Source organism: Macrobrachium nipponense, chromosome 27 (assembly GCF_015104395.2).
Source record: "Macrobrachium nipponense isolate FS-2020 chromosome 27, ASM1510439v2, whole genome shotgun sequence".
Lineage (NCBI taxonomy): Eukaryota > Metazoa > Arthropoda > Malacostraca > Decapoda > Palaemonidae > Macrobrachium > Macrobrachium nipponense.
In genome coordinates, this window is record NC_087216.1 from 26,456,479 (window position 1) to 26,484,256 (window position 27,778).

At 36.8% G+C, this 27,778-nt stretch overlaps 1 protein-coding gene across 2 annotated transcripts in view; it reads left to right on the forward strand.

Moving 5' to 3' along the window:
* The window catches only part of LOC135200959 (alpha-actinin, sarcomeric-like), a 104,627-nt gene extending 77,714 nt beyond the window's left edge, over window positions 1-26,913 (forward strand). Inside the window, exons 2-17 of one of the 2 annotated variants that reach the window (XM_064229732.1) lie at window positions 14,583-14,687; window positions 15,062-15,191; window positions 15,771-15,952; window positions 16,214-16,367; window positions 17,763-17,845; window positions 18,306-18,569; window positions 18,684-18,820; window positions 19,131-19,311; window positions 19,564-19,776; window positions 19,952-20,188; window positions 22,157-22,241; window positions 23,266-23,369; window positions 23,484-23,614; window positions 24,355-24,528; window positions 24,643-24,877; window positions 25,261-26,913. In XM_064229732.1, coding sequence (XP_064085802.1) covers window positions 14,583-14,687; window positions 15,062-15,191; window positions 15,771-15,952; window positions 16,214-16,367; window positions 17,763-17,845; window positions 18,306-18,569; window positions 18,684-18,820; window positions 19,131-19,311; window positions 19,564-19,776; window positions 19,952-20,188; window positions 22,157-22,241; window positions 23,266-23,369; window positions 23,484-23,614; window positions 24,355-24,528; window positions 24,643-24,877; window positions 25,261-25,419 — 2,574 coding nt within the window. In that variant the 3' untranslated portion in view covers window positions 25,420-26,913. Of the gene's footprint in view, window positions 1-14,582; window positions 14,688-15,061; window positions 15,192-15,770; window positions 15,953-16,213; window positions 16,368-16,678; window positions 16,765-17,762; window positions 17,846-18,305; window positions 18,570-18,683; window positions 18,821-19,130; window positions 19,312-19,563; window positions 19,777-19,951; window positions 20,189-22,156; window positions 22,242-23,265; window positions 23,370-23,483; window positions 23,615-24,354; window positions 24,529-24,642; window positions 24,878-25,260 lie in introns of both variants that reach the window. The other variant, XM_064229731.1, reaches the window with a different exon arrangement.
* Window positions 26,914-27,778: the final 865 nt, after the last annotated feature.

The window sequence follows — 27,778 nt, forward strand, 5'->3', positions numbered from 1 at the left end:
ATTTCTCGAGTAGTGTCTGCGTATGTTTGTTTGTTTGTTTTTGTCAGTATTTTGAATTTTTATTCTCGTTTTGACTGTAATATTTAGTTTTAACTGTTAATTCTTAATTCTTATTTTATTTTGGCTTTAATTTTTTTTCCCTGTAATATTTAGTTTTAATTCATAATTCTCACTTTTGATTTAAATTCTTTTTATACTTTTTATCTATCCTTCTGTTTTTTATTTTAATACATTTGACCTCGTCATCATATAGTTGATTTTATAGACGATAGACGGCATAGCTGCCGTTCAAATTTATTTAAACATTACGAAAGATTTTTTTACAATAAACTCAGTCGTATTAAGTTGTCTCATCTTTGTGGCTTATATTATCGTCAAACATTACTACGAACCAAATTGCAGTGACGCCACTTGATCGCATCAATAACTTATTCGCGAAAGAGAAACGAAAGTGTGAAAGTGGAAACGAATACTAGTTGAAGAGAGACGAGGAATGAGAGAGAGAGAGAGACAAAGTGATTTAGAAACTGAAGTTTCCCAAAGAAAGTAGTAGGAAGGCTCCATTGGTGAAAGGTTCGACAATTTGTGCCAATTGTCTTGGCGAAAGAAAGTTAGAAAAACCTTAAAAAAATAAACTCAAAAACTTTCTTTTCCAGATATATTGTTTAAGTTAACTTTATTTTTTATTTTTCAATTATGTATTTATTTACTTATTTATTCATTTTTAGATTCTGAACCAATATGAAAGAGATGATTTTGCTCCTTGATAAAGAGGATACCCAAATACCCAAACTTTGATGTGTGGTATCATATCTCAACATGCCCACAGGCTTTTTATAAAACGAGCCCAGAAAGCGTAGGTGGGTTGTGTATATATTAATTTGGGCCAAGACCTGTCTCTCATTAATCTGGGTTAGGTTAAGTAGTAAAGCGAGGACGAGAGAGAGAGAGAGAGAGAGAGAGAGAGAGAGAGAGAGAGAGAGAGAGAGAGAGAGAGAGATGCTGGTGAAAGAAAAAGAGATGCTGATGTGTGAGACAGAGAGAAAGAGATGCAGGGGAGAGAGAGAGAGAGATGCTGGGGAGAGAGAGAGAGAGAGAGAGAGAGAGAGAGATAATGCTGGTGAGAGAGAGCGAGAGAGAGAAGGAGAGGCTCTAAAACTTGGTGTACGGCCAAAATGTATATACCATGACCCGTCTCAGATACATTTAAGTGAAAGTTTGGTCCACGGGTTTGAATCCGTCTCCCGAAAAACACGGGTTTGATGTGGGTTCGAAATCGTCTTTTTGAGACACGAGATCTGCTTATCTCGTGTTTTGAATATTATATAGATTCATCATTTAACTTTTAAGTCTTATGCTATATAATAAATATCTTCCACTAAAAAAAAGCTTTTGAATAGAAATATTTATTTTTCACTCTTAAAAATAATTTAAAAGTTGTCCGCTAAATTTGTGCTATTTCGAAATGGCTGATTGAAAGGCCTCATGTATGTATAATGTATATGTATATATATATATATATAATCTATATATATTATATATTATATATATATATATATATATATATATATATATATAATTGGTGGCTGTTGAAGGATTTAGTAAGAGCTAGTAATGCAACCGTTTGTTACCCGAGAAAGTTTCTCAGAAGAGAGATACAGAAAAAGGCAGATAAATCAGAGAGAAAAAAAAATTCTCAGCAAATGCCTGAAAATTACAGATTAAAGAAAAGCGACAAACATGAGAGAGAGAGAGAGAGAGAGAGAGAGAGAGAGAGAGAGAGAGAGAGAGGCGACGGTGGCGGCGGCGGGGGGGATTGTGTTACCGGGCCCTCATGCCCAAAAATGGGCCCCCAAGACTTGGGCACTCATCCCTGCGCCTCGTGTGTGCTCCCGAGAGAGAGAGAAGAGAGAGTTTTAGAGAGATCGGGTTATGTGTGTTCGTTTGTACTTTTGTGTGTATCTTGGCTTCGCTGGTTGCGTGATCTATTTTGCCTCCCGTTGTGCGTTGTTCGCCGTTGTTTTTCCCCTCGTTATTCTCGTTTTTTTCCGTAATTTTTGTTGTTGGTTTTCTCGTTATTTTGTTATTTTTATTTTGGTTATTTTTTCGTTGTTTTTCTCCTCGTTTACTCTCGTTTTTCCCGTTATTTTGTTGTTGTTTTTCTCGTTATTTTGCAGTTTTTATTTGGTTGTTTTCCCGCTGTTTCATGTCTTTGATTATTGATTTCGTTTCTTGCCTCGCTTTTTGTTGTTTCCCGTTGTTTAAGCCTTTGGTTATGTAATCTAATATTTTTTTTCTTGCCACGCATTGTGTTGTTTCCCCGTTGTTTCGTCTGAGGCTATTGATCTCTCTCATTGCTTTACATTGTGTGTTGTTTATCGTTGTTTCCCGTTTGATATCAATGTAAATTATTAAGAAATTTTCTGTATTTTGCATCGGAATTTAATCAGTATTATTATTATTATTATTATTATTATTATTATTATTATTATTATTATTATTATTATTATTATTATATTCTCCTCTGTCTTGTGGTTCGAAAGATGTGTATTAAGCCTTCTCTCTCTCTCTCTCTCTCTCTCTCTCTCTCTCTCTCTCTCTCTCGCTCTCTCTCTCTCTCTCTCTGGGGCTCTCTCACTCCAGTCCCTCTCTCTCTCTACTCTTCTCTCTCTCTCATCATCTCTCTCTCTCATCTCTCATCTTCGTTCAGCTCACTAACCGAGTAACCTGACTTCGATGCCTGAAATGGACGGGATAGGGGTGGGGCTGGGGGTGGGGGGCGTACGATACGACCCCTTTCTGGAAAATCCCAGTGCATATGTTGAACATTCACTTAAATTATGTACCCAGTTGTACCGACTGTTTGTGGGTTGCAGGTTGGGTTTTTTCTTTTTTTTTTCTTTGAGTGGGGTAGGGGGTTGCGGATTAGCTACCAGTAATATCTTCTTTTAGAACTGTCTGGCTTTCTTCGGTGTCATATCATACAGGTGCTTGTTTTGTCAAAATTTCGCTTTAAATTGATTTAAATTGGCTACAGATGTTACCAATATTGGCGATAATTTTCGCCAATATTGGTGATATTTGTAACCAATACAAATGGTACCAAAATTGGCGACACTTGTTACCATACTGGGTACAAATTTTATCAATATTGTGGACAATTGTTACCAGTATTGGCGAGTAACTTTACCAATATTGGTGGCATTTGTTACCAATACCAATATTGGTGGCATTTGTTATCAATATCCATACTGGCTACAAGTATCTCCATTATTTGCTAAAAGTGTTACTAATATTTGCTTAAAAATGTTACCAGTATTGGCGGCAAATGTTACCAATGTTGTCAGTAATTATTACCGATACTGGCTACAAACGTTACCAATATTGGCTGCAGTTCTTGACACGTGACAGAGCGTGACGTCGGTTTTCTTCAAAGACGTTAGAATTAAAATGCCACTCACTTTGATAATTGTATAATTAATGCAAGAAATGACTTCATTTAGAGCTTTCTCTAAAATGCTGTTGTTAAAATTCTTGTTGGATGGGAGGCAGACGTTATAAAAGAAAAAAAAAATTAAGTTTTGACACACTGACCCCTTATTTTATTTATTTATTTTTTTTTTTGCATAAATTAACTGTTTTACATTCTTTAAAGTATATTGCCCAATACGCGACGTCTCTTCCTTATCTCTCCTCGTCTCGCTCTCTCTCTCAGAACAAGCTATTAGACCCCCCATTTTTATATAAATTAACTCTGTAACATCATTTGAAGTAGATTGCCCAATACGCGAGTCTCTCTCTCTCTCTCTCTCTCTCTCTCTCTCTCTCTCTCTCTCTCTCTCTCTCTCTCTCTCTCTCTCAGAACAAGCTAGTGGAACCCTTCTTTTTAGTTTCTTTTTTTAATCTCACACCCTTGAACGTACTGCTTAAGGAAAGTGGTATACATTTCTCCCCAAAATATAGATGAGAAAAAAAAAAAACTTTTATCCTCTACTGTTGAAACTAGTTCAAGTGTGTGGGAGTGTTCTTTAAGATAGTGTTTGTGAGCCTCACCAGCTGTTTCCTCTGTCTCGCAGTATATCCTTCCTTGGCCTACATATCTCGGAGGGGGGAAACACCCCCACCCTCCCCCTCCCCGTTAACGAAAGATCCGCAAGGCTAGGAAATTAATGATTTGGTCTTTAATTGACTGGGTGACTTGCGGGGGGGGGGGGATATAGTAGGGAGAGGTGGTAGTGGGGACGGGGATGGGGGGGGCTGCTAGGGGGCGGCCAATATATTGGGACGTCTTGGCATTTAACTTCTCACTATTTTTTTTAATCTCGAGATCAGCTCTCTCTCTCTCTCTCTCTCTCTCTCTCTCTCTCTCTCTCGTGGGTGCATATGTTTTATTCTTAGATATCAGATGTGGTGATATAATGTTTGACATAATTGAAGCTTTAGAATTTCTCTCTCTCTCTCTCTCTCTCTCTCTCTCATTTTTAGCTTTGAGGGAATGAGGGCGACAATTCTCCGGATCTGAGTTCCAGGAAATGAAATAAATCTGTACATGGGAGCCAGTATATAATTTATTTTATAACATTTTCAATATTTTTGACTCCATTTTGTTACATTTATTTTATCTATTTTATCTTGATAAAATCATTTTCTATCTTTCCTCTTGTTAGTGTAGCTTAGAGGTATCGGTATATAATTTATTTTATATTTTCAATATTTTATACTCCATTTTGTTAGTTATTTTATCTTTTATCTTGATAAAATAATTTTCTTTCTATCTTTTTCTATTGGTGTTCTGTAGATGTATACTAAGTGACTAAATGGTTTGCCAGTCATTTGAGATATGTTAATTTTTGAGAGAGAGAGAGAGAGAGAGAGAGAGAGAGAGAGAGAGAGAGAGAGAGAGAGAGAGAGAGAGAGAATACTTTGTTACGTGAGTTGCTAATATTTTAACTCTGGTATATGTTTGTAAATAATCTGTTTCATTTGTATGGTACTGAAATTATTAAATTATATTATTATTATTATATTATTATTATGATTATTATTATTTTATTATTATTATTATTATTATTCAAGCTTCCAAAGAATACGGCGTTCATTTGAAATTAGTTAACAGGAACATGATAACGAAATACACAGGAGAGATCGAGACATCATTAGGAGGTGAATTTGAAATTTGAAATTTTTTTTTTACTTTCTCATAAAAAAGGTACCAGTCGTAACGCGATAATATATCTTATATATATATATATATATATTATATATATATACTATAAGATATATATATATATATATATATATACATAATTACATTACATACATAACATACATACACATAGACAATATACGTACATTATATATCAATACATATATATATATATATATATCTATATATATATATATAGATATATATAGATATATATATATGTGTGTGTGTGTGTGTGTGTGTGTGTGTGTGTATAAAATATATATTCTCGTGAAAGTATAGTGATCACTGCTCTCCGCTCCCCCATTCCAGCTTTGAACTGTAGTTTTTATTTGTTCGTTATCAAGGCAATCTGAGAACGCCCTCTCTCGACGCAGAGAATGCATTATTGATAAGGGAGCGATTTCTGATAAGCGTTTTTTTTATTTTTTATTTTTTTGCGCATGCGTCAGTGAAACCTGACAACTATACACAGTTTTGCTGTACGTCGTTTTTTTTTTTTTTTATTTATTTATTATTTTTATTTTTTTTTTTATTTTTATAATTTTTGTTTGAGCCTTTTCTCGATATTATAAAGAAACAATGTTATTTGGATGGTAGACTGTTTTGCCGGTTCAGTGTTCTCGACGCATATAACTTTCCCTCAGTCAAGAGACACGAACTTATTAATCAGTTCTGGGCTAGATGAAAACATCTATTTTTGCATGAAGAAGTGTTACACGTATTAACGTAACTTGCACGAAACAGGTCATGTCAAAGTCGTGGGCTAATCCCCCAAAATATATCTGGTTTTAACCCACAACACGCCTGGTTTTAACCCCCCAAACCCCCCCCCCCCAACACCTGGTTTTAAACCACAAAATACCATGTTTTAAAACTCCGAAAACACCTGTTTTCTACCCCCCAAAGTGCCAAGTTTGAACCCTACAAACACGAGAATTTTAACCCCCCAAAATTCCATGAGTTTTAATACCGCCTCCCCACAAACACTGGTATTAACTCCCGAAAAATACCTGGTGTATTTCTCGATCCTAACCTCCAAATTACTTGGTTTTTAACCCCACAAAAAACCTGGTTTTAACCCCAAACCACGAGTTTTTAACCTCCCAAAATACCATTCTTTTATCCACGACCTTCGAAACAACATCAAAACGAAAGGTATTGACCCAAAAGTTCTTAAAAATGTCGAGATGAAGAAAATGGTGTTTCTGTCACTCTTGAGGTTTCCATTTAGGCGTTGGGGGGCATCGCCCCTTTTCCAAGCGACCTTATAATATACAAAGGGCGGCTTTAATAGCAGCAGCGCCTATTGATATATATCATCGCTTTGCAAAGCGTTACCTTTAAAAGACTCTAGGCTTTTGTTGGATAAAGTTCGTATGTTGTTGTTCAGTTGGCTGATGGGTCTTGGGTGGTGGCCGAATGTGTCATTAACTGGAATATTGTCATTAAGTGGAATATTGTCATTACCTGGAACATTGTCATTAACTTGAACATTTGGAGCATTGTCATTAACTTGAACATTGTCCTTAACTAGTAGAGCATTATCATAAACTTGAACATTATCATTAACTGAGGTATTGTCATTAACTGGACCATTGTCATTAATTAAAATGTCATTTAATTGCCATATTGTCATTAATTGGAGTAATATACTTAACTGGAATTTTTTTCGGTTAGAGTGCTGTCTTTTAAGTGGATTATTGTCATTAAAAACATTGCCATTAACTGGGAAGTTGTCATGGACTGGGGGCCTTCGTCATTAACTGTATTATCGTCATTAACTGGAGCATTGTCAATAACCGAGCGTCCATCGGAATGATCAAAACCAAGTGTCGCGTATCTCAGCAAAACAACAGAGAAAGATAAGACTGCAACGCGAGGCAAAAATATGCTTAATGCGCCATTGAACATTCGATAAGGGTAGACGTTACAGATAAGATTGTATTAAGACTTCCCAGTTCCTTTCCTCTGTTCCCTGTTCCCGGCGTGTTTGCTGTTCCCGTTAAAGTTACCTGAGCGAAGGGAATCCGGCTATATTCGTAGAAGTAGAGATTTGGGCCCCTCGATGGAGTTCGTCTTCCTAAAGATGATGGAGCCTTTTAGTGCCCTTTTCCCCTTTTTTTTTTTTTTTTTTTTTTTTTTTTTTTTTTTTTTTTTTTTTGTTTTTTTTTTTTTTTTTTTTTTTTTTTTTTTTTAGCTAGGAATGTGTATCATCAGCCTCTTTAATATTCGTCGTGGCGCGCACCGTATGTCTGTATGTATGTATTAGTATGTAAAGTTCATTCAGATATTTCATCAACATACACTTACATACATTCGTGATTGTATAACTTGATCACGAAATGTATAAGACGTAATGAATATAGGTAATTGTACGGAATTCTCTTTTTATCATTTTCCTCCGTGGCATTACTTTTATATATACATTCATACATAAATAACCACGGCATTGGTACACACCTACATAAGCTCAAGACTATTCCAAGGTTCCGTAGTAAAACCATTAATTATTCGGATCTTTTGTAGCGTAAGTAACATCCACAGGATCTGGGAAATGAAACTGAATTTGAGGTCTGAAAGTCGTAAGGGATAATACATCTCATCCTCGACTCCAACTTGACCCTTATAGAACTGCAGATGAAACGTGCTAGATCACGGTAATTTGAATATTAAGATCTTTCTGAAGAAAAAAGTTTTTCCTTTTGGTTTTAATTAGAGTTTCAGGTTTGAAATATAAGAGTTTCGAGTTTGAAGTGTTTAAGCAAAACGTATGTAATATAGTAGTATTTTAGTAGTATTTTTTTCCCAGTGTATCTTCATTAAGATGTTCGCTTGATTTAATTTTAGCCAGAATTTATGCATAAATGAGTCAATTTTCATGTTTATTAATAAATTTCCTCTTCATTTCAGGTATAACCTGGTTGCGCAGAGTAATTCGCACGCGTAAGTAACGTCAATACTACGTAGGTAACATGTAAGGAATGAATCCTTTTAAATACCAGATGAAGATGAAGCAATGGATGCTGGCTTGGAAGGTGAACAAATAGTATCAGTTAATTCATACAAGTAACTTGGAGTAAATCTGTTCGAAGAAAAGGACCGTAACAAGATGCAGACGATTTAGAGGACTCTTTGGGATGCCTTAAAATGTTAATGTATGAAGGGATTGTTGGGCCGATTCTCCTTTATGGAAGTCAAGTGTGGATGTTAAATGTAATCGAAAGTAAGAAAGCTGAAGCTGTAGAGGTGAGATGAATTGTTTGTCAGTATGTGTATCTGAAGGTAAAATGGTTATGTATGAAGGGATTGTTGAGCCAATTCTCCTATACGTGAAGCTGTAGAGGTTAGATGAATTGTTTATGTTAGTATGTATGCCTGAAGAAGAATAGAAAGGCGAGAAATGTGATGAAGTTATCGAAGGCAAAAAGGGAATGAGTTCTTTTTTTTTATGGTTTGGTTTGTGGAAAGAGGATGATTTGGTGGTAAAAGAGAGAGTACAGTCGGAGACTACGTAGATGCATGAAACTGCTATCTTTGTGGAAGTTTTCAGCACAGGGAATTCATTCACTACCAAGCAGTTAAAAGTATGAACGTAGCACTTGCGAATCCCATAAACACCTTGGTTGTTGAAGATACTCTCCCCTTGACTGCAGGGATTCCTTTGCCCCGTAAAGACCTTTTTTTTTTGTGTAGGGGTCAGGGGGGCTAAGGAGAGGGTAGGGAGAGGCAAGATACACCCCTCTCCTCCCCTCACTCCCCCTTAAAGTGCTTTTAAAAGCAGAAAGGTGTCAGAATGTGAGCCAGGAGTAGTCGTTCTAGATGACGGAGCGTTGAGTGTGTCTGTGTGGCGTGGAAATGTACGTCTATTAATACTTTGGTGTCACCACCAGAGTCTCCCGTGTATAGTGTACATAAACGTGCGCCCATATTATTCATTGTATGTATGTGTGTACGTATGTATGTACGTTGCCTGTAAAAGAGGACACTGTATACCTGGCAAAGATCCCCTCTTTGCGTTTTTAGTCGTGAAGAAGCTACAACTTTCGGGATATAGAACATAAACAAGTCAGGTTTGCTGACTCGTGTGAATGCTGAAGCAGTCTTATGAGGAAGATGTCGAGACGAATAAACAGCGCAGAAACCTTTGAAACAAGACTATGTTATACTATTTATTGAGGACGTGCATAAAACACACTCCTCTGATGCGATAGGTGTTCTATTTCTTGGGATATCGGTATGCTTTCGCTGAATGCACGTGACTTCTGCTTATGCAGACATCCAACTCGACTCTTGCTGGTCACACGTAAGGCTTCTTGAAGGCAAGGCTCACATGCGGATTTTTTTTATTCTGTCTTAGGTCACCAGCTTGGAGGAAGTTTGCTGGATCTTTCGTTTTTTCTTGGTATGGTGATCCGTGTGGTATTTTCACTATTTCACTACTACTAGTACTATTACTACTATTTGAACCTCAAGGCGTTCCGCAGGACCTGTTGTTGAGCCCAGTCGACCAAACTACTCGGCGTATGATTTTATTTCCCATCTCTGCCAAGCGATTTGTGCCTCTTCAGCTGATTGCTCTTATATATATTGTCCTTCAATGTTCCTTCAATGTGTGATATCATCTCTTATGTCCCTGTCAACTGGTGATCTTCAGAATTGCTTCTCGCAGCACTATTTCTTCTTCATCAACAACCTTTTGTGATCGACGTCACCTCCCTAGAAATGTATTTGCCAAACGCTCAGTCTCCTCCATGTATCAGCTCCGACCTTGAGTGCTTATTTGAATAGGTGTTCCTTAGCCAAGTCAAGTCTTAACCTAGCTGCATGATTTATACCCAACCAGTTCTTTGGTTCTGTTTGGCTAATGTAACTCGGTCTTTTGGGATCCTTGCTAAGGTAAATAAAGTTGATAAGTTTGACCCAACTTGAACTTTTTACACATTCCAAGGTATCCTTACTTTTTTTCTTTCTCTGCAAGTATTTTCCCAGCCACTGTTCGGTTTAGCTGAAGAAGAAGTGCAGTGGGTTCCCATTCCATCGGTCATATCATTGCAAAAATGTCTAGAGAGAACCCTCAAGGTAGAACGTGGAAGAAAGCTCGTTGGTCACCATTCAGTGATAATTCCCGTGATGATTCCAATCTCTGATGTGTTGGCCAGTTTTATATTAACAGGATTTACAGACTGTACGTGATCGAGCAACTCTGCTCATAATTATTTGTACAATTTAAGGGCCTTGGTTGTTTGTGTGTATGTGCGTGTGCGTGTATGTGTGTGTGTCTTTTCATCTTAATAGTGGCGATTCTAGAAACAAAAGAATAATGACTAGACAACAACCAATGCTACATTCATCCATGAACGATTGAATGAAAGCTGTGCGGAACACTTCCACAGAGGGATCATCAACAGTGCACTGACCACACCTCCTACTCATAGTCCACCACTCGCCTCTAGTTTGCTTATGTTCTCTCTCTTTTCCCCTTGGCATTAAGTCCATTTGTTCTAACACCTCTTCACTCCATTTAGCCATTAGATTTCCCTTCCAAACAAGTTTTAAATTTCCCTTCCAAACAAATTTTCCCAGTTATGCAGGTTTCTTCCATTCTCTTTACATAACCAGACCACCTCTTTCCTCACATATTGACCTTTTTATCACATACTACTGTACACCCCCTTCCATGAAGGACAGTTTAAATTGCTTGTGCTCTTAATTCCCAGAACAGATAAAACCCATCAATTCAACATCTGTCAGCCACAAGGGTGTCACAACCCATTTCGTCTCATCGCGCAGACTTGCACCTTCGTCTCGCGTCGTGCCATCAGTTCTTCAACCTCATTTTAAGACGATTCGAGCACAAGCATCAATTTCCTCTTTGGAAAAACAGCTTGGAGGTTGATCTAGAAATCGCCATCTGTAAAATACACAGTTTGGAACCGACCACCACCACCATTTGTCAGATAAATCCGAATTTCCCTTTGGGAAGTCAGTCATGCGATTGATGATGGCGAATTGAAAGAAATTGAAAGAGGAGGAGGAGGAGGAGAGATGTCTATAAAGGAGGACACCACCTGGTGGCCGTGTTGTAAACTTACTGGCACAAACTCGAGGGTTTATCCCCCCACCCCCGTGGCACTGTTCGCTTATTATAGAGGACCCTGCCAAAGCTTTTGCTCAAAGACGGTTGAGGGAGACACAACACCTGCGGTGTGTTTCTCTCTCTCTCTCTCTCTCTCTCTGTGTGTGTAGGCAGTGACTTCTTCCACGTTTTACTCTGATAAAACCAGACAAAAATATATAGAACAGCATAGTGCAATTGCTGTACGTTTTAGGTTTTCAAGAGTTGAATTTCTGTTCATTTGAAACCCTGGTGCAAGCGGTCTCTTGGGTGGGAAAAGGAATATAGATTAAAGAATAGGCAACTAATGTAGCTACTCGTATATTTGAATGGGAGACAGGAGAAATATTCCGTTTTAGAGCAATAATTACATTTTAGGACACATTTTGTTGTTGTTTACAAGTTCTGTAGTTTGTATCTAGAAATCCTCACATTAATAATAATTTTTTCCCTTTAATATAACACAAAGTCTATTTTTTTGTTTATATTTCATTTATCTCCGTAGAGGCGTAGTGTCGTCAGTGTACCTTACGCGGTGCACTGTAGGCATTGCTTAATAAGGTTGTTTGTGGCGTGCCTTTGGCCCCTAGCTGCAACCCCTGTGTGCCAGTCCCAGGTCCTGTCACTATAGGTATTTCGTGGGTTTCAAATTAAGAGATATTTAACTCTTAAAACCTACGTATGTCAATGACATTCATGTTGCTCTATATTATTTTCGTCTGATTTCATGTGAGACGATCTTGGGGTAACTTTCAACCCTCTCCTATTCATTGTTCCAGATATTTCCTGCCACTCAGAACCTTCGCGAAGAAGAGGCTCTATTGCAACCCTTCCCAGTTTGATGATTGTGTGAAGTTCGACGTCTCTGTTGTATCGTGGCCATTATGGGTCGGTCAGCAGCTGCCGGCGCCAGAAACAGCTGACTGCGGTTTCCCCTTCAGCTCTTCTTCTTTCGTTTTGTTGTGCTGCGTGTGTCAGCCGTTCGAAAAGCCCACCTCTTATCTCCTCCTCCCCCTCCTCTTCCTCCCCCTCTTCTCGTTTAAGCTTGCTGAGATCAGCTGTTTCCTCTCTCTCTCTCTCTCTCGTGATGGCGACGTAAACTGAACACCTGTTGGTCGAAGTCGCCACTGGAGGATATTCGAAAAGCAGTTATTGTGTGTGTGTGTTTTTTTTCCATTGTTGTATGACTTCGTGTGAGTGTCCCGTTACTGCTTTTTTTTCTTTTCACACGTTTATACGAAGAGAGAGAGAGAGAGAGAGAGAGAGAGAGAGAGAGAGAGAGAGAGAGAGAGAGAGAGAGAGATAATGATTACTACCCAGTTAGTTCTAATGTCAGCAGATAGCTAACTTTGTTATTTATCTCAGATAATAAAAGAATGAATACATTATTGTCGATCATAATATTTATAACTTTTTAATCCCTTTTGATAACACTTTCCATTTCAGAAAAAGATTTCTGAAGTTCATTCATTCAAAATGGCTGCCAGATATATAAGAGGAATACTCAACAGAGTAGTACATAAGGACACTGCTGCTGGCATAATTATAATTTTCTAGAACACTTTAAAAATCTTAACTGACCGAATAAGACACTTGACTGACCAAACAAAAGCCTTTAAAATAAATGAACTTCCCGTTGGTTCTGTGAGGTTTGTATTTTTAAAAAGTTTTAAATGTAAAATATCCCGATTATTGTTTTTTACAGTTTCCCTGTAAATTTATGTTTATAGCATTCTCGCCTTCGAGTTTCAGAGGATCCAACAACTGTTTGCGACGATTGTCGCATTCCTCAGGTCCCAGGGGGTGTGGGGATTGGGGGGCGACTTACCCCGTTGCAAGACCCCGAGAAGAAATAATTAAAAATAGCTGGGATGCTCACCTCATGAATGTTTGGCAAGGGGGCTTTGAAAGAGCGATTGCAAAGATAAAGAGAGAGAGAATATCTCTCTCTCTCTCTCTCTCTGAGGTTACAAGATTATGTGACAGAACAAAGAGTTCTTATTTACACCAACAAGGATGTGGATGTTTTTGAATCTGAGCCAGGATTATATATATATATATATATATATTATATATATATATATATATATATATATTATATATATATATATATATAGTGTGTAAAGAAAATTGGCAACTATGTCTACTTGACTTTTATGGATTAAATTACATTAAGAGTGACTTTCATGGATTGAATTACAGTAAGAACTTGACTTTCATGGATTAAATTACTGTAAGAACTTTAGACCATATTTGAAGACGCTTCCCAATTTAATTGACTAATAATTCAGGTATTTTTGAAAAATGGTTTAGTAGAAAGGCTCCTCTCCTAAATGGGTTGGGGAATTATCTGGCTCAGGTGTTCCCCCTTTTGAGGAGTCTGTCATGCTTTGTACTGCTATTAAAAGCAGTGACATCCTACCTATCATTGTAATGGGATACGGGGTTCGATCGATCGATCGAGAGAGAGAGATTGTTTTTCTATTATAAGTTTGGCCGAGATAAATCAGATCCTTTGTCAGATTGTGGGTTAGGCCATTCGATTACTCTTTTTTTAACTTAAAAGATTATGGATAAAATTGTTATTTAATGTCTTAAATAAAAAGGAATAGAATGATGCCCAGGAACCCAACTGACACTATCACCTTCTGTCCTCCCAAGGGCGGTGCAAAGGAAGTGCCCAAGCCATATTCATCTCCCATTCATCATAATCTTATTTTTATGTATGAAAGTTCTCTAAATCCATCATGATGGTCTGACTTCTTTCCTTTGATGTGGAAATTAATGATGGAGTGTCTCTCCATTTTATGTCAGACCCTGCCTTATTTTGTGTACTATTTTATTTTCCTTTCAACCCCCACTTACTGTTTTTGCTCTCTTGGGAATCGTAGTACACATTAAATTTTCTCCGTTTAAAGGTCGTCTCTATGATAAATAATATTTCTCCCTTCCTTGTACCTCTCCAAGCTGTGGCATTTCATTAGTATTTTGTTATTCAAGTTTCTTCCATCTTCTTAAGAAAAAGTTTTGTCTACTTGTGACTGACTCTTATAGTGGTATGTTAAACCATAGTATTGGACAGAACATCTCCCTCACTTTACAAACATGTGTAATGAAATTGGTTGATAATTCATAACATTATTTAATAATCCATTGACTACCCTCCTTTCCATACCCTTTTATCGTAGTGATAACTGTTCGAAAACTGTCGATGTAGGCAATACTGAACTCGTACTAAAACGGCCCCTTATCTTGCAGACCTTCACTGCCTGGTGCAACTCTCACCTGCGAAAGGCTGGCACCCTCATCGAGAGCATAGAGGAAGAATTCCGAAATGGCCTCAAACTTATGCTGCTCCTTGAGGTAAGTTGGAGATGGAGGACGACCTCTTGAGCCTTTTTGGTATTTCCTCACATCATTCAGTAACAGTATTTCGCAAATCAGAGCTCAATTGTGTCAAGAGTTTTAAGTATTCATTTATTTTTTGTTGCTTCAGAAAGTTTTGCATCAAGGATACTATATATTGTCAGGGATTTGATCCCCTTACAACTTTTACTTTAATCCTGTTTCCAGAAATAATCAAGTTTTATTATTGTAGATTATTTTCAAAGAAAAAAGTATAGGGGTTCCTCCACATAGTTCTTTCATTTCTCCTTAAATACACCTATAATCTGATATAGTTTGTGTTCCGGAATCAGTCAAAACCTTGACACTGAATTAATGATCATCTCCCATAGGTTATCTCTGGTGAGACCCTCCCCAGACCAGACAGAGGCAAGATGCGTTTCCACAAGATTGCCAACGTCAACAAAGCCCTTGACTTCATCGCCAGCAAGGGTGTCAAGTTGGTATCCATCGGTGCTGAAGGTGGGTCCCTGGAAAAGTGTATAACATTTAGTTATTAATCCTGCTGCTATGAAGATCCCCAGGCTGATGTTAATGAAATTCATTGGTTCACTGTCCATATACAGTTCCTCAGGCTTCATTTATAAAAATAGTTCCGACAGACCTCAAATTCATATCATTCTTGTCCTTTTTGTCAGCAAATGATGTCTTTTTGACAACGAATTGTGTCTTTTTTAACAAAAAATTATGTCATTTTTTGACAACAAATGATGTCCTTTTTTGACAACAAATGATAAGTAACAAAGACCCTAAATTACAGCCCTGTACTCTACAATTAACATTTAATGTAAGAGATAAATGTAAAAATGTATCACACCTGAATGGGTAGTATATGAAAAAAAAGGTATATGTAATATGGTTGCTGTTAAGTACAGAAATGTCTGTTAAAGTGAGGTGTTACTGGTATACTTAGGTATTTTTCCATTCTAATTACATTTTAAGCCACAAATATCAGTATTACTGAATATCCCATGCAATGGCCCCAATTGCTATATAATAATCCTCTTTATTTCACCAATAACATTTATATTTCTTCAACAGAAATCGTTGATGGCAACCTGAAGATGACTTTGGGTATGATCTGGACCATCATCTTGCGATTCGCTATCCAGGACATCAGCGTAGAGGAGATGACTGCAAAGGAGGGTCTCCTTCTCTGGTGCCAGAGAAAGACTGCACCTTACAAGAACGTCAACGTGCAGAACTTCCACACCTCCTTCAAGGTTGGTTTATGTCTATACAAATGTCTAGAGTAGATATTGATGGCAATATCAATAGCTGGTAATTGTTCTAATGGTTTAAACAAAGTTTGAACTAGCACAACTGTACTGTTAAGGTACAGAACAGTACTGGAAGGTATCAAATTTTTTTATGCTTGATATATCATAGTTATTTGCAAGCTGTTGTTACAAGAAGCAAAAGCAAAATAGGTCCTTGTTGGGTTACATATCAACACAACTACATATTTCTTTTTCCCTTTGCAGGATGGTCTCGCATTCTGTGCTCTCATCCACCGTCACAGACCAGATCTGCTTGACTACTCTCAGCTGTCCAAGGATGATCCCCTTCACAACCTTAACCTTGCCTTCGATATTGCTGAGAAGCACCTTGACATCCCCAGGATGTTGGACCCCGATGGTGAGACTACTTTAAAATTGATGAAAGTTTCATATATACCGTAGTATTACCAAGTCAAAACTGGAATACACCCTAATTTCTAAAATATGTTTCTTCTTTTTTTCTTGCATTTTCAGGATTGCAGCAAGCCTGCCTGAGTACTTGCTCTAAGCAGGTCCAGTACAGTCTTTTGATAACCACATTATTGTTGCTACTATTCCTCTAAAGAGTACGCAGCTATTCATGTCGTTGGAGTTCGAGGTTTATCCTGCAAGTTGTCTCTGCATGTAAATGTAGATTAGGGACACTAAAATCTTTGGCTGTGTTTTCAGATTTGGTGAACACACCTAAGGCTGATGAACGCGCCATCATGACCTACGTGTCTTGCTACTACCATGCCTTCCAGGGGGCCCAGCAGGTAATCATTCGGCCCCACATCAGCATGGATCCACCACTGGCGCAACATTTTCTCACACAGGATACTAGACCCCTGCCTTATTGCAAAGGCTCTAGCAAATGTCTCGCCTTGTTTTCATTGCAGAAATATTTTGTAGGATATTAATTTTACCCGAAAATTTTTTCCAAGTGACTTTGCTAGATCCTTTATCATAACATTGCCTTGGAGGAGATATTCTTGAGTTTATAAGACCTAAAGGTCCATTGTTATTTTGAATTCAATCTTACCGACTCCAAGGCAGAATTTCTTAGAATGTTAAATTTGTTCAAACTAACGTTTGTGGTAGTTACAGCAATTCCGAGCACCCAAGTGCAGTTCCCGCAGCAGCAATTCGAGTAAAGCTGGAGCAAGATTGCTGACTTGACTGATTGGCTGACTGGCTGACTAGAATGTTCTGACTACTGCTGGAGACATGCCCAGTGACTGCAATGCCTCTAGCTTGTGTTTGTCTCTCACAATTTTATCAGTTCTTAACACCACGTATCTCATGAAACTTCATTACGATAACAGAATATTATTTTTTCTATTTATTAGTCACAAATATGGTATAACATGCATGTATTAGTTAATGTATGTGTTCATTAAAAGCAATGATAGTACAAAGCTTGAATAGTCTTGTATTGGATAATGATGTAATAAAGCTTTTGAATTTCTACTATCATTGTACCTTTATGCCTGCGCATGTATTTTTAATTTTTTTCCCCTCTCTTGCATAGTGGTCATTAGTCCTTCCTCGACTTTCATTTATTTCTCGGTCTGCCCAACAGAGCCGCTTAATTTGTCTACTGGAAGCAGATTTTTGAGATCTACCGTAGTAGCGTAGCATTTTGAAATTTCAGTTTTCGTCCCATAACCAGTTGTCAATATTGTGTGCTTTTTCTGTGCAACTAATTGATGAGAATTAAAATCAGCTCCCCTAGTGTAGTAGAAGTGTGACTTACTAACTATGTACATTACAGACATATCAGAAGGTGTACCAGACGAAAGGGCCGTCATGACATATGTTTCCTCGTATTACCACACATTTACTGGTGTGCAAAAGGTTAGTGAGATGAGCTGTGAGATGGGTGAAGTTGGGAATGTGGTCCTATTTTGAATATTTGTCTTAGGCTGTTTTAGTTAAAGTTTGGGGAATGTTCAAAGATTGAAACGAAAATGGAAATTTTTTGTGATATTAAATTAGTGTAAATTTCAAAGCCTTTGCTGCCTAAGGCCTTTTTAAGGAAGGTATGTTGCCTATTGATAACATGTTTTGTTAAATAGCACTACTAGTTTTGTGCGAAAGTGTTTATGAATTGAAGAATTATCATTGATAAATTTGTATTGAGGTAATGTTAAAGTATTTATTGCAAAATTACATCCAGCTTAGCATAAAGCAGTATTTAAGAATGTAATTTCAAGATGTGTACTTGTGAGAGGGTTATTGAAAGTTAGGTGAAGTAGTATTTAAATAACTGTGAATTTCCTGGAAACCAGAATTTAACAGAATTCCATTTGGGCAGGCTGAGATGGCTGCTAACCGCATCTGCAAGGTGCTGAAGGTTAACCAGGAGAACGAGCGCCTCATGGAGGAATACGAACGCCTCACCTCCGACCTGCTGGAATGGATTCGTCGCACCATTCCGTGGCTCCAGGCCCGCCAGCAGGATAACACATTGGCTGATCTACAAAAGAAATTAGAAGAATACAGACTCTACAGACGCAACCATAAGCCTCCACGCGTAGAACAGAAGGCCAGATTAGAGACTAACTTCAATACACTTCAGGTACAGCAGACAGGGTCTTTTGTTTCAGTATGCAACATTGGCAGTAGTACAGGTTATTATGTTTTCATGTTTACATGTAACTTTAAAGTATAATATTTTTACTTCCCTTCACAGACCAAACTCCGTCTCTCCAACCGCCCAGCATACCTTCCCTCTGAGGGTAAGAGTGTCACTGACATCGCCAATGCCTGGAAGAATCTTGAAGGATGTGAAAAGTCCTTCGAAGATTGGCTGCTCTCAGAGATGATGAGGTAATTTAAATGCAAATGAAAATTTCATTTATGGAGTTTCATTTTTAATAGGTAAATTAACCAGATAGAAAAAGGACAAAGTTAAGATCTTGTGTTATTCTTATAATTAAAGATACAGTCACTGTAGCACAAAAGAATATTTAACTGTTACAGGATATGATTAGGAGGACTGGGCTTGTTGGACTGTGGTATTAAGAAAATTACATAGAAAGATCTACATGTGATAGCTATGCTTCACTGATAGCTGACATTACATTTATTCTAATTCTAAATTATATGAATGACTAATATAATCTTATTTCTATTTTAGATTAGAGCGTCTTGAACATTTGGCCAAGAAATTCAAGCATAAGGCAGAAATCCACGAGGGCTGGACTTCTGGTAAGGAGGAAATGCTGCAGAGCCAGGACTTCAGGAATTGCAAGCTTAATGAGCTCAAAGCTTTGAAGAAGAAGCACGAGGCCTTCGAGTCTGATCTTGCCGCACACCAGGTTGACAGATTTGTTTTCACAATATAAATTAGCATGATTGTCATAAATTAGCAGGATTGTCACATAGAGAATGGTTATTTGAAACTTGAAGCATTAACTTATATATTTTCTCTTTTTGTTGATGTAGTAACATTAGCAAAGTAATATGTCATGAAAAGAATGTTTTTACAAAAATGTAAGCTTTAACTTCTTTATTTTTCTCATATCAATCCTTAATTTTTATTTTTTTTAATCATTCCATGTCTCTTGAAGGATCGTGTGGAGCAAATCGCAGCTATTGCTCAGGAGCTCAACGCTCTTGACTACTATGATTCTGCTACCATCAACTCTCGCTGCCAAGCAATTTGCGACCAGTGGGACAGACTTGGCACCCTCACTACAACTCGCAGAAACAACTTGGAAGAAACTGAGAAGCTTCTTGAAAAGATTGACCAACTCCATCTCGAATTCGCCAAGAGGGCAGCTGTGAGTACATCAGGATACTTTATTTTTTTAAGCTTTTCCCACAAGCACTGTCAAATGAAGAACCTTGTAAATAGCACTGCAGTTATTTGAAGCATAAATGTTCCTGATGTGGAGAGATCTTGGAAATATTATACCATCTTCCAAAATTAATCCAAAATTACTCTTGACTGTTCAGCCCTTCAACAACTGGCTTGATGGAGCCTGTGAAGATCTCGTTGATATGTTCATCGTGCACACCATTGAAGAGATTCAGGGCTTGATCGATGCACACAACCAGTTCAAGGCAACACTTGGTGAGGCCGACAAGGAATACCAAGCCATCATGGCTCTTGTCAATGAAGTACAGCACATTGCTCAGCAGTACAAGATCCCTGGTGGTCTGGACAACCCATACACCACTTTGACTGCTCAGGTGAGGCCTTGATAATAGAATATATCTGAGTTGCATTCACAAGCTCTGTGTGGTTGTTTGGGTGACTAATCTATTACATACTCTGTTACAGTAGTGGGTACAGGAATTGGTTTTTAGATTTGATAGAGTAATTTCATTTTTTATATCTTTCATTAATATTCCACCGAAGATTGTTATTGTATTTGCAGTAGATTTCATTTGTGATTTTCTCATCAATAATTCTGCACACAGTTCTTTCTTTGGGAAATTTAATTTGTCTGTATTGTCCGTGTTTAAATGATAAATCATGGCTTATATGCCACTTTCTCTTTTATAATTGATGTCTTTGCAGCTGGGAACACATTATACAGTATACTGTGTTGAGATTCTTGTAAAACCTGGTGGAAATGATGCTGCAATTATTGTAAAATTTGTTTAAGATTTAAGGTATCGGATGGAGTTAATTGTGAGATGACTTAACTAATTTAGATTACCTGGTAATATGTTACTGGTTTTAATTTTAATATCTAGAATTGATAATATTAAGTCCCATACTTTGTTTTCCTTCAGTATGTTTTGATGTTGCTATGTTCACATCCATGTCTTGAGGTTTTTTTTTTCATTCTATATTAACCCTTTCAGATTCCATCGAAGTAATCATATTCTCAGAACTGATGAGTTATTGACAACATAAAATTGTCCTTTGTAAAAAGGTTGAAACACACAAAAATCATTTTTGTAAAACATTTTCCCTGTGTTATGTGCAAATTGTGTTGTGAATACCCAAACAAGTATATTTTATTTTAAGAAATTACTACTATAAAAACCAATCGGTGAATTCATGTTATATGAGTACTACTACTGAGAGGTACAAGCAACATACACCAAATTGGATAGGCCAAAATCTGAAAGGGTTAATGTCCCCATATTGGTTTTAGTTCATATATAGATTTTAAGGCAAAGGTCTTCTTTCATCTAAATTTCAGGCAAGCGCCATCGTCCAAATTTTAAGGCGAGATCCTTCTGTTGTCTCTTGATTTTAAAGCTGAGGCCCTCTTTTGCCCAGAAATATTAAGCTAAGGGCTTTCTGTTTAAATTTTAAGGCTAGGACCCAAGTCAATGGCCGTCTTCTCTCGTTACATCTCAAAATAAGTTCCTTGAAAAGTAGTTGTTTCACTTGGTGGTATTGTCTGGGAAATGTCCCTGCTAACATTACCTTTAGTAAGTAGTCTGTGAAACAAACTTATTTACCCCTTAAGGCGATTTTCCATATTCTGTATGACAAGTAGCAGTTCACAAAGAATTTATTAAAATTTTGCCATTTGAATGGATGGTGTTCTAGTCTAGGAAGTAAATCTTATAGCTGGGAAGTGGCTTTTGAGAATAATTTATATTTACTAGGATTTTGCCTTGTTTTTCATGTACTTCCTTAGGATAGTGAAAGCATATTAAGTGCAGTGGAGGTAAGATTTGTAAGAATATGTGCATGAATGCATTCAGAAGTCATTTTTTTTAAACAATAATTCACTGTTACCAATGGTAACCACATTACTTACTGAAATCAATCTGTTGTACAGTAATAGACTACTATAGAAATATCTCTGGACATGCCAATTTGAGCCTCTGCTAGAGGCACAAATGTTAATGTGTTGCAACCTTGTAGATAAGTGCACCTCCTGTTGCACGTAGTATAGTGCTGTACTGTACATTTGTCTTGTAGCAATTTATTCAAGATACTGTATTGAGTTACACTGTAAGTGCCTTATTTTATAAAAAGTATAGTCTAGTATTAAAATGCATTGTACTGTATTATATATTAAAAAAATAATTATGAATCAATTATATCTTATTCATTCTGTAAAGTGAAGCAAAGATCAACCTTTGTGTGATATTTATATGAAATTTTTCCTTTTTTGTGATCATTGTTATTTATATTGTTGTTATAATTCTTTTAAATGAGTAATTTGGAGCCCCTCATTTGAATTGCAGGTCATCTCTGGCAAGTGGGGTGAAGTCAAGAAGCTTGTGCCCCAGCGTGATGGAACTCTACAGAACGAACTTGGCAAACAGCAGAGTATCCTTTTGGCGGTGTATTTTTCCTTTAGTTTCTTAGCTCATGTTTTTTCATACAATGGTACTTGGAATGTGTATAAGTCCATGTCTTTAACAGTGTGATATTTTGAAAATGGAACCCATCAATCTGTTGGTTGCATATTTTTCTTCAATTATCGAGCAATAATAGTGTTTCTTGCATGTGGTTCAGGATGTTATGCTTCACAACACATGAATTTATCATTATTGTCAATTAGTTTTTTATCTGGTTGACTGTAGTGAATTTGTTCAACAAGTATTTCTTTTATTTCTGAACATATTTCTAGCTTTTATTATTTACAGTACAGGTAAATATGTGTACAAGGAAACTTAAGGATATGTAACCTGATAAGTACAAAACTCAGAACTTCTTGTAAGGTTCAATCCATGATTTCTGTGAAGCACAAGGAGCAAATTTTAGTTTTCTATCCAATCTTACCAAGCTAGTATTATGTATTGTGCAGTATAACCCAAATCATTTAAGAATTTACACTGATTTTTCACTAAACAAGCTTATCAACAAAAGAGACTTACAACAGGAAAAACTGTTAGACCAAAGCAAAACATAAATAAAAGAATGGGTGAGAAGTTTAAAGAGATTCAGTTAAGGCTAAAGGAATTGCATTCTTTCCTTTTAGCATCATTTGGTTTATCTATTAGGTTCCATTTATTTGTCAGTTACTATTTGTAGTGTTCTTGAATAACTGTTCTTCTGTATCTTAACTCTGAATAGATACAACTGTAGCTTAAAATAGCCTACATGAGGCAAGGTTTATACGTCTATAATAACACGCATTTACAATACGTATTGGTGACTGCCCATTGCTTATAATGACCCAACAGGTTAGTAAAATTGTTCAATAGAATTAATTTATTTTTCCAGTTGTCAGCTTCAACTAAAATGTTGGGTGTGATACACAATTTCTTTTAAACACAGTGAATACGTACTGTTCATAAAGTATATCCCAGAATTTGCTTGCTCCTCTTATTCCTTAACACTTCTATAGACAATGAATCACTCCGTCGCCAGTTTGCTGAAAAGGCTAATGGCGTTGGTCCATGGATTGAGAAGCAGATGGATGCTGTTGCTGCCATTGGTATGGGTATGCATGTAAGTTAAAAAATGCAGTTTCTTTTGTATTTTTCAAATTTATGTTAATATTCAAATATAAGCCAGTCATATATTAATGATGGAGTGGATAAAATAATTCCTATTCATTTCTAGGGATCCGTTCTTGAAGACCAGCTCAACCGTCTGAAGGATTACGAAAATGCTGTCATCAGCAACAAAGCCATCATGGATGAAATGGAGAAGATTCACCAAGCTGTACAGGAGTCCATGATCTTTGAGAACAGGTATAGTATTGCTTTCTTGTTACAGTACATGTATATGGGTGTATGTACCTCGGTACATAAAAAGTGTAAACTTTTTAGGTGTACACAACACCATTATTCATACACATTTTGCTTTATTATATTTTGGCCTCATTACCAATAACTCAGTTGACTCAAAAGACTTCGTGGTGAATCAGTGGGAAAACACAGCACTGTTTGTTTGTTTGTTTGTGCAGGAAGCTTGCTCAGTTTCTCCTTGTACAAGTACTATATTAAAAAATTGAAATTTCTGTATCTGCCAAGAATAATAAGTAAGGGAAAGGAAAGAATGTGTTAAATGGGAAAATTCCACTTGTGGCTTAAAAAAAAGGAATGCTGCAGTACTGTGATCTCTTGCACGACTAAAGATGCCTTACATTATACATTCTATAAATAACTCCTGGGTCAGAGAGACTAAAGTGAAACGCAGTACTGTACTACAGTGCTGTTTGGTTCTTTGAGGTGGGTAGAACCCAAAAGGTGCTGCACATTTACAGTGAATTTATCTGAAATGAAAAATTTAGTAATTCATTCTAAATTTTACATTTCCAGTTTTGGATAAATTATTGAAATTGTTATTGAATTGTTACTTTATTATATCAGTGGATGCTAGCACCTAAGGAAGTGTGGCTTTTTAAAATAATTTGTTGGTTTTACAAAATAATGGCTTATTAAATCTGAGCATGTACAAGTTATATATGGACATCATTAAACTTTGACAGGTACACTCAATATACTATGGAGACCCTCCGTGTTGGATGGGAACAGTTGTTGACCTCCATCAACCGCACCATCAACGAGGTTGAGAACCAGATTCTTACCAGAGACTCTAAGGGCATCAGCCAAGAACAACTTACAGAGTTCCGTGGCTCATTCAATCACTTTGACAAGAACAGGTAGGTTCTTTTGAACATTGGTTTATTTGTGTGCAGTATATATTTAATGCTTATTACTCTCAAAGTTACTGCTACTGTATAGTGTCATACCCTAATATATTTTTTGTTTTACAGGGCAGGCCGTTTGGCACCGGATGAATTCAAGTCATGCTTGATCTCTTTGGGATACTCCTTCGGTAAGGACCAACAGGGTGACATTGACTTCCAGAGAATCCTCAGCATTGTTGACCCCAACAGCACTGGATTCACTCAGTTTGACGCATTCTTGGACTTCATGACTCGCGAGAATGTGGATTCTGATACTGCTGAACAGGTTATTGATTCCTTCAGGATCCTTGCTGGAGATAAGGTAAGCAACATAATTAACTTTTTTTTATAGAAAAGTAAATTTTTGAGGCAGTCTGTGTATCTTGCTGGGGCATCAGTAATTTTTTTCTGAAATCACTGAAATATTTCCTTCTATGTTATTCATACCAAAAGTAAGGAGTTCTCCAATCAGAAATTAGGCAAGCACAATTAAATTAAATTCCATTTGTACAAAATATTTGAATGCTTTATTTTGTCAAGCTGAATAACCTACCTTGTAAATACAGGTAATATGTATTATTTCTCATAACAGCATGCTTATCAATTTTCGGGGAAAAGATGCACACGAGAATCGGATAGCCATATTTTGTTTCCAGACTTTGTGCTGTTTACACAAGGGTTTGAACTTTTTTTCTTCCCTTTCAGCCATACATCCTTCCTGAAGAATTGCAGCGCGAATTGCCTCCTGACCAGGCAGAATACTGTATCCAGCGCATGCAGCCTTACACTGCTGATGGTGCTCCTCCAGAGGCTCTTGACTACATGTCATTCTCCACTTCACTGTATGGTGAATCTGACCTGTAAATGAAATAAGAAATATCTTTAAAAGTATTGGGGTTTAACCTCTCTGTTAAATTTTTGGAGGGATGAATGTGTCACCATGCCCTCAGTTTGATGATAATCAGTGGTGAAAGGGGTGAAGTCACAATAAAGGAGTGAAGAATATTGTGGACCATCTAATTTGCTGTTTTAGGTGACTTAATAATATAAGTGAATTTAAGAAAAATTCCTATTAACAACTGATAAGGTATTTGTGTCCTGGTGATACATTAAAATAGCGAAGTTTAGGCTCTGATCAGGATCTTGTACCAAGTCCTTTCAGTATCGATACTATTAAGGATTGCTTTGCACAAATAATTAAAAAAGGAAAGCTAAATATCTGGGAGTGGAAACTGACATTTAGAGGACTTGAGAACATTTCCCATGGAAGTGTTGTTGGTACAACGAATGCCTGTCACTCATACCAGATAAAGCCGTTATTGACGGTAGACGCAAAGACATTTAGTCTACCAGGTGCTAAAGAGGAGTGGGAGGCAAAGGTAAGGCTTTGTGCCAGGTTGCTGACTTCCAACAAAATTTTAACAGAAATTTGAAGTTTGAAAATAAAGGTTATATTTTTTTTTCCTTCTATTTCTTCATTAACAACTGGTACTTGCCTGTAACTCGAGTAAAACCATCCAAGCCCCTTTTGATACATTTTCACCCAAACACTGCCACCAATAGTGCCTCCTCTTCAGTGTTGTTCTTCCAGTGAACTGTCGTGACTTTCAGCCCATATTCTGGAATGTCGTCTAGATCTAGTCTGCTTCGAGTAACACTTATGGTTTTAAAAAATGAGCCGGATCTGAACGAGATTTGAAAATTTGGGTTAACGCCTTTGTTGTAGTTGTAATCATGGAATCTAGTCCTAATTGCCTAAAAGCCTGCTGCTGCTTAAGCAGAATTTTTGTTATAAGTTACTAAAATGGATTATCACAAAAATCCTGCTATTCTTGCTAATTAATTGTAAAAAATGTGTACTACTGCTCTTCCCCTCAATGGTTTGTGATGTGTATATTACCTCCTGTGTGCCAGAACACTCGACTCTGTAAATGGACAAACTTTATATTCTGCAAAAAAAAAATTGTACTAAAGGTTTTTATGAAAGGTGGGTGAAGGTGTTTACCTACATTATTTTATAGCCATTAATGGAATACTATTTCTTTGTGTACAGAACTAAAAGACCAAGGTATTCTCTGTTCTGACAGGTAAATTGTGCTTTGTTTATTTAAAAGCTTGACATATGTAGTTTCCAAAGTTTTGATTATATCTGTAATTATATCTTAGGGCAATATTTATTGTTACAGGCAACAGTCGGTGTAAAACTGGGAACCACGTGGAATTTTTCTTCATATTAAATTATATTATTTTATAAATATACATTTATTCACGTGTTTTCTTAGTTTTGTCACTGCTTACCAATAAAGCCGATCTTACACATTTTGTGTAATATCACAAATAAAGGATAATGTAAATTTTTTTGTTGTGTGTTAATTTCACCACCCATACTTCCTCACAGTCATCTGCATTGAGTGGCTTCAATTTTGACTAATAATCAGTTTGGCCCGAAAAAATGAATTTTTCAGTTAGGTAGACAAGCAAGCCAGTCAGCTAAGACCTTTTTTGTAAGCTCAGTCGCCTGGTTAACCTACATGCTTGACCTTTTCCTGAAACAACAATGTACCACTGGGTATTCAAACAAAAGATTACATAGAAGGATGAATTGATGTATACCCACACCTGTAAAAGACATACTTAAACTGTAAAGGTTACATATTAGTGATTGAACATATCACAGTAAGAATGGCTAACAAAATTGGTATAACCATGAAATTAGGTCAAGGTAAAAACTGTCTTTGCCTTATGCTGAAACAATATACTAAATATGAACATAACTCCATATATTGAAATGAAATTATTAGTTTCAATATAACGTTTTAATTATCAAATGACAGAACAAAAGACTCTCCAAGATATTGGGTCATACATTATAGATTTCAATGTTGTTGCAAGATACTAGGGTATAAAATACCTTAGTTATCTGTATGAAGTTACACAGCCCTAAGCCACTAAATAATTAACAATGAGAAAAATCTACAACTGCAATACTTGTTAAAATGGCAATGGCAAAACACATGATTTAAAATCTTGAAGAATTTCAAAATACACAAATGTCAAGGATCCTAAAATAAAAGTCTCTTACCTTGCAAAAAGAATGTTTTGAGGGAAAGACAAGGGTTAAGGATGGCACCAGGTTACACTTAAGTTACTGTGTTGGGTGTAAAAGAGAGCTTTGCAGTATATTGTATATTTTCAGGAAAATGCATTTGCTACCATATGACTC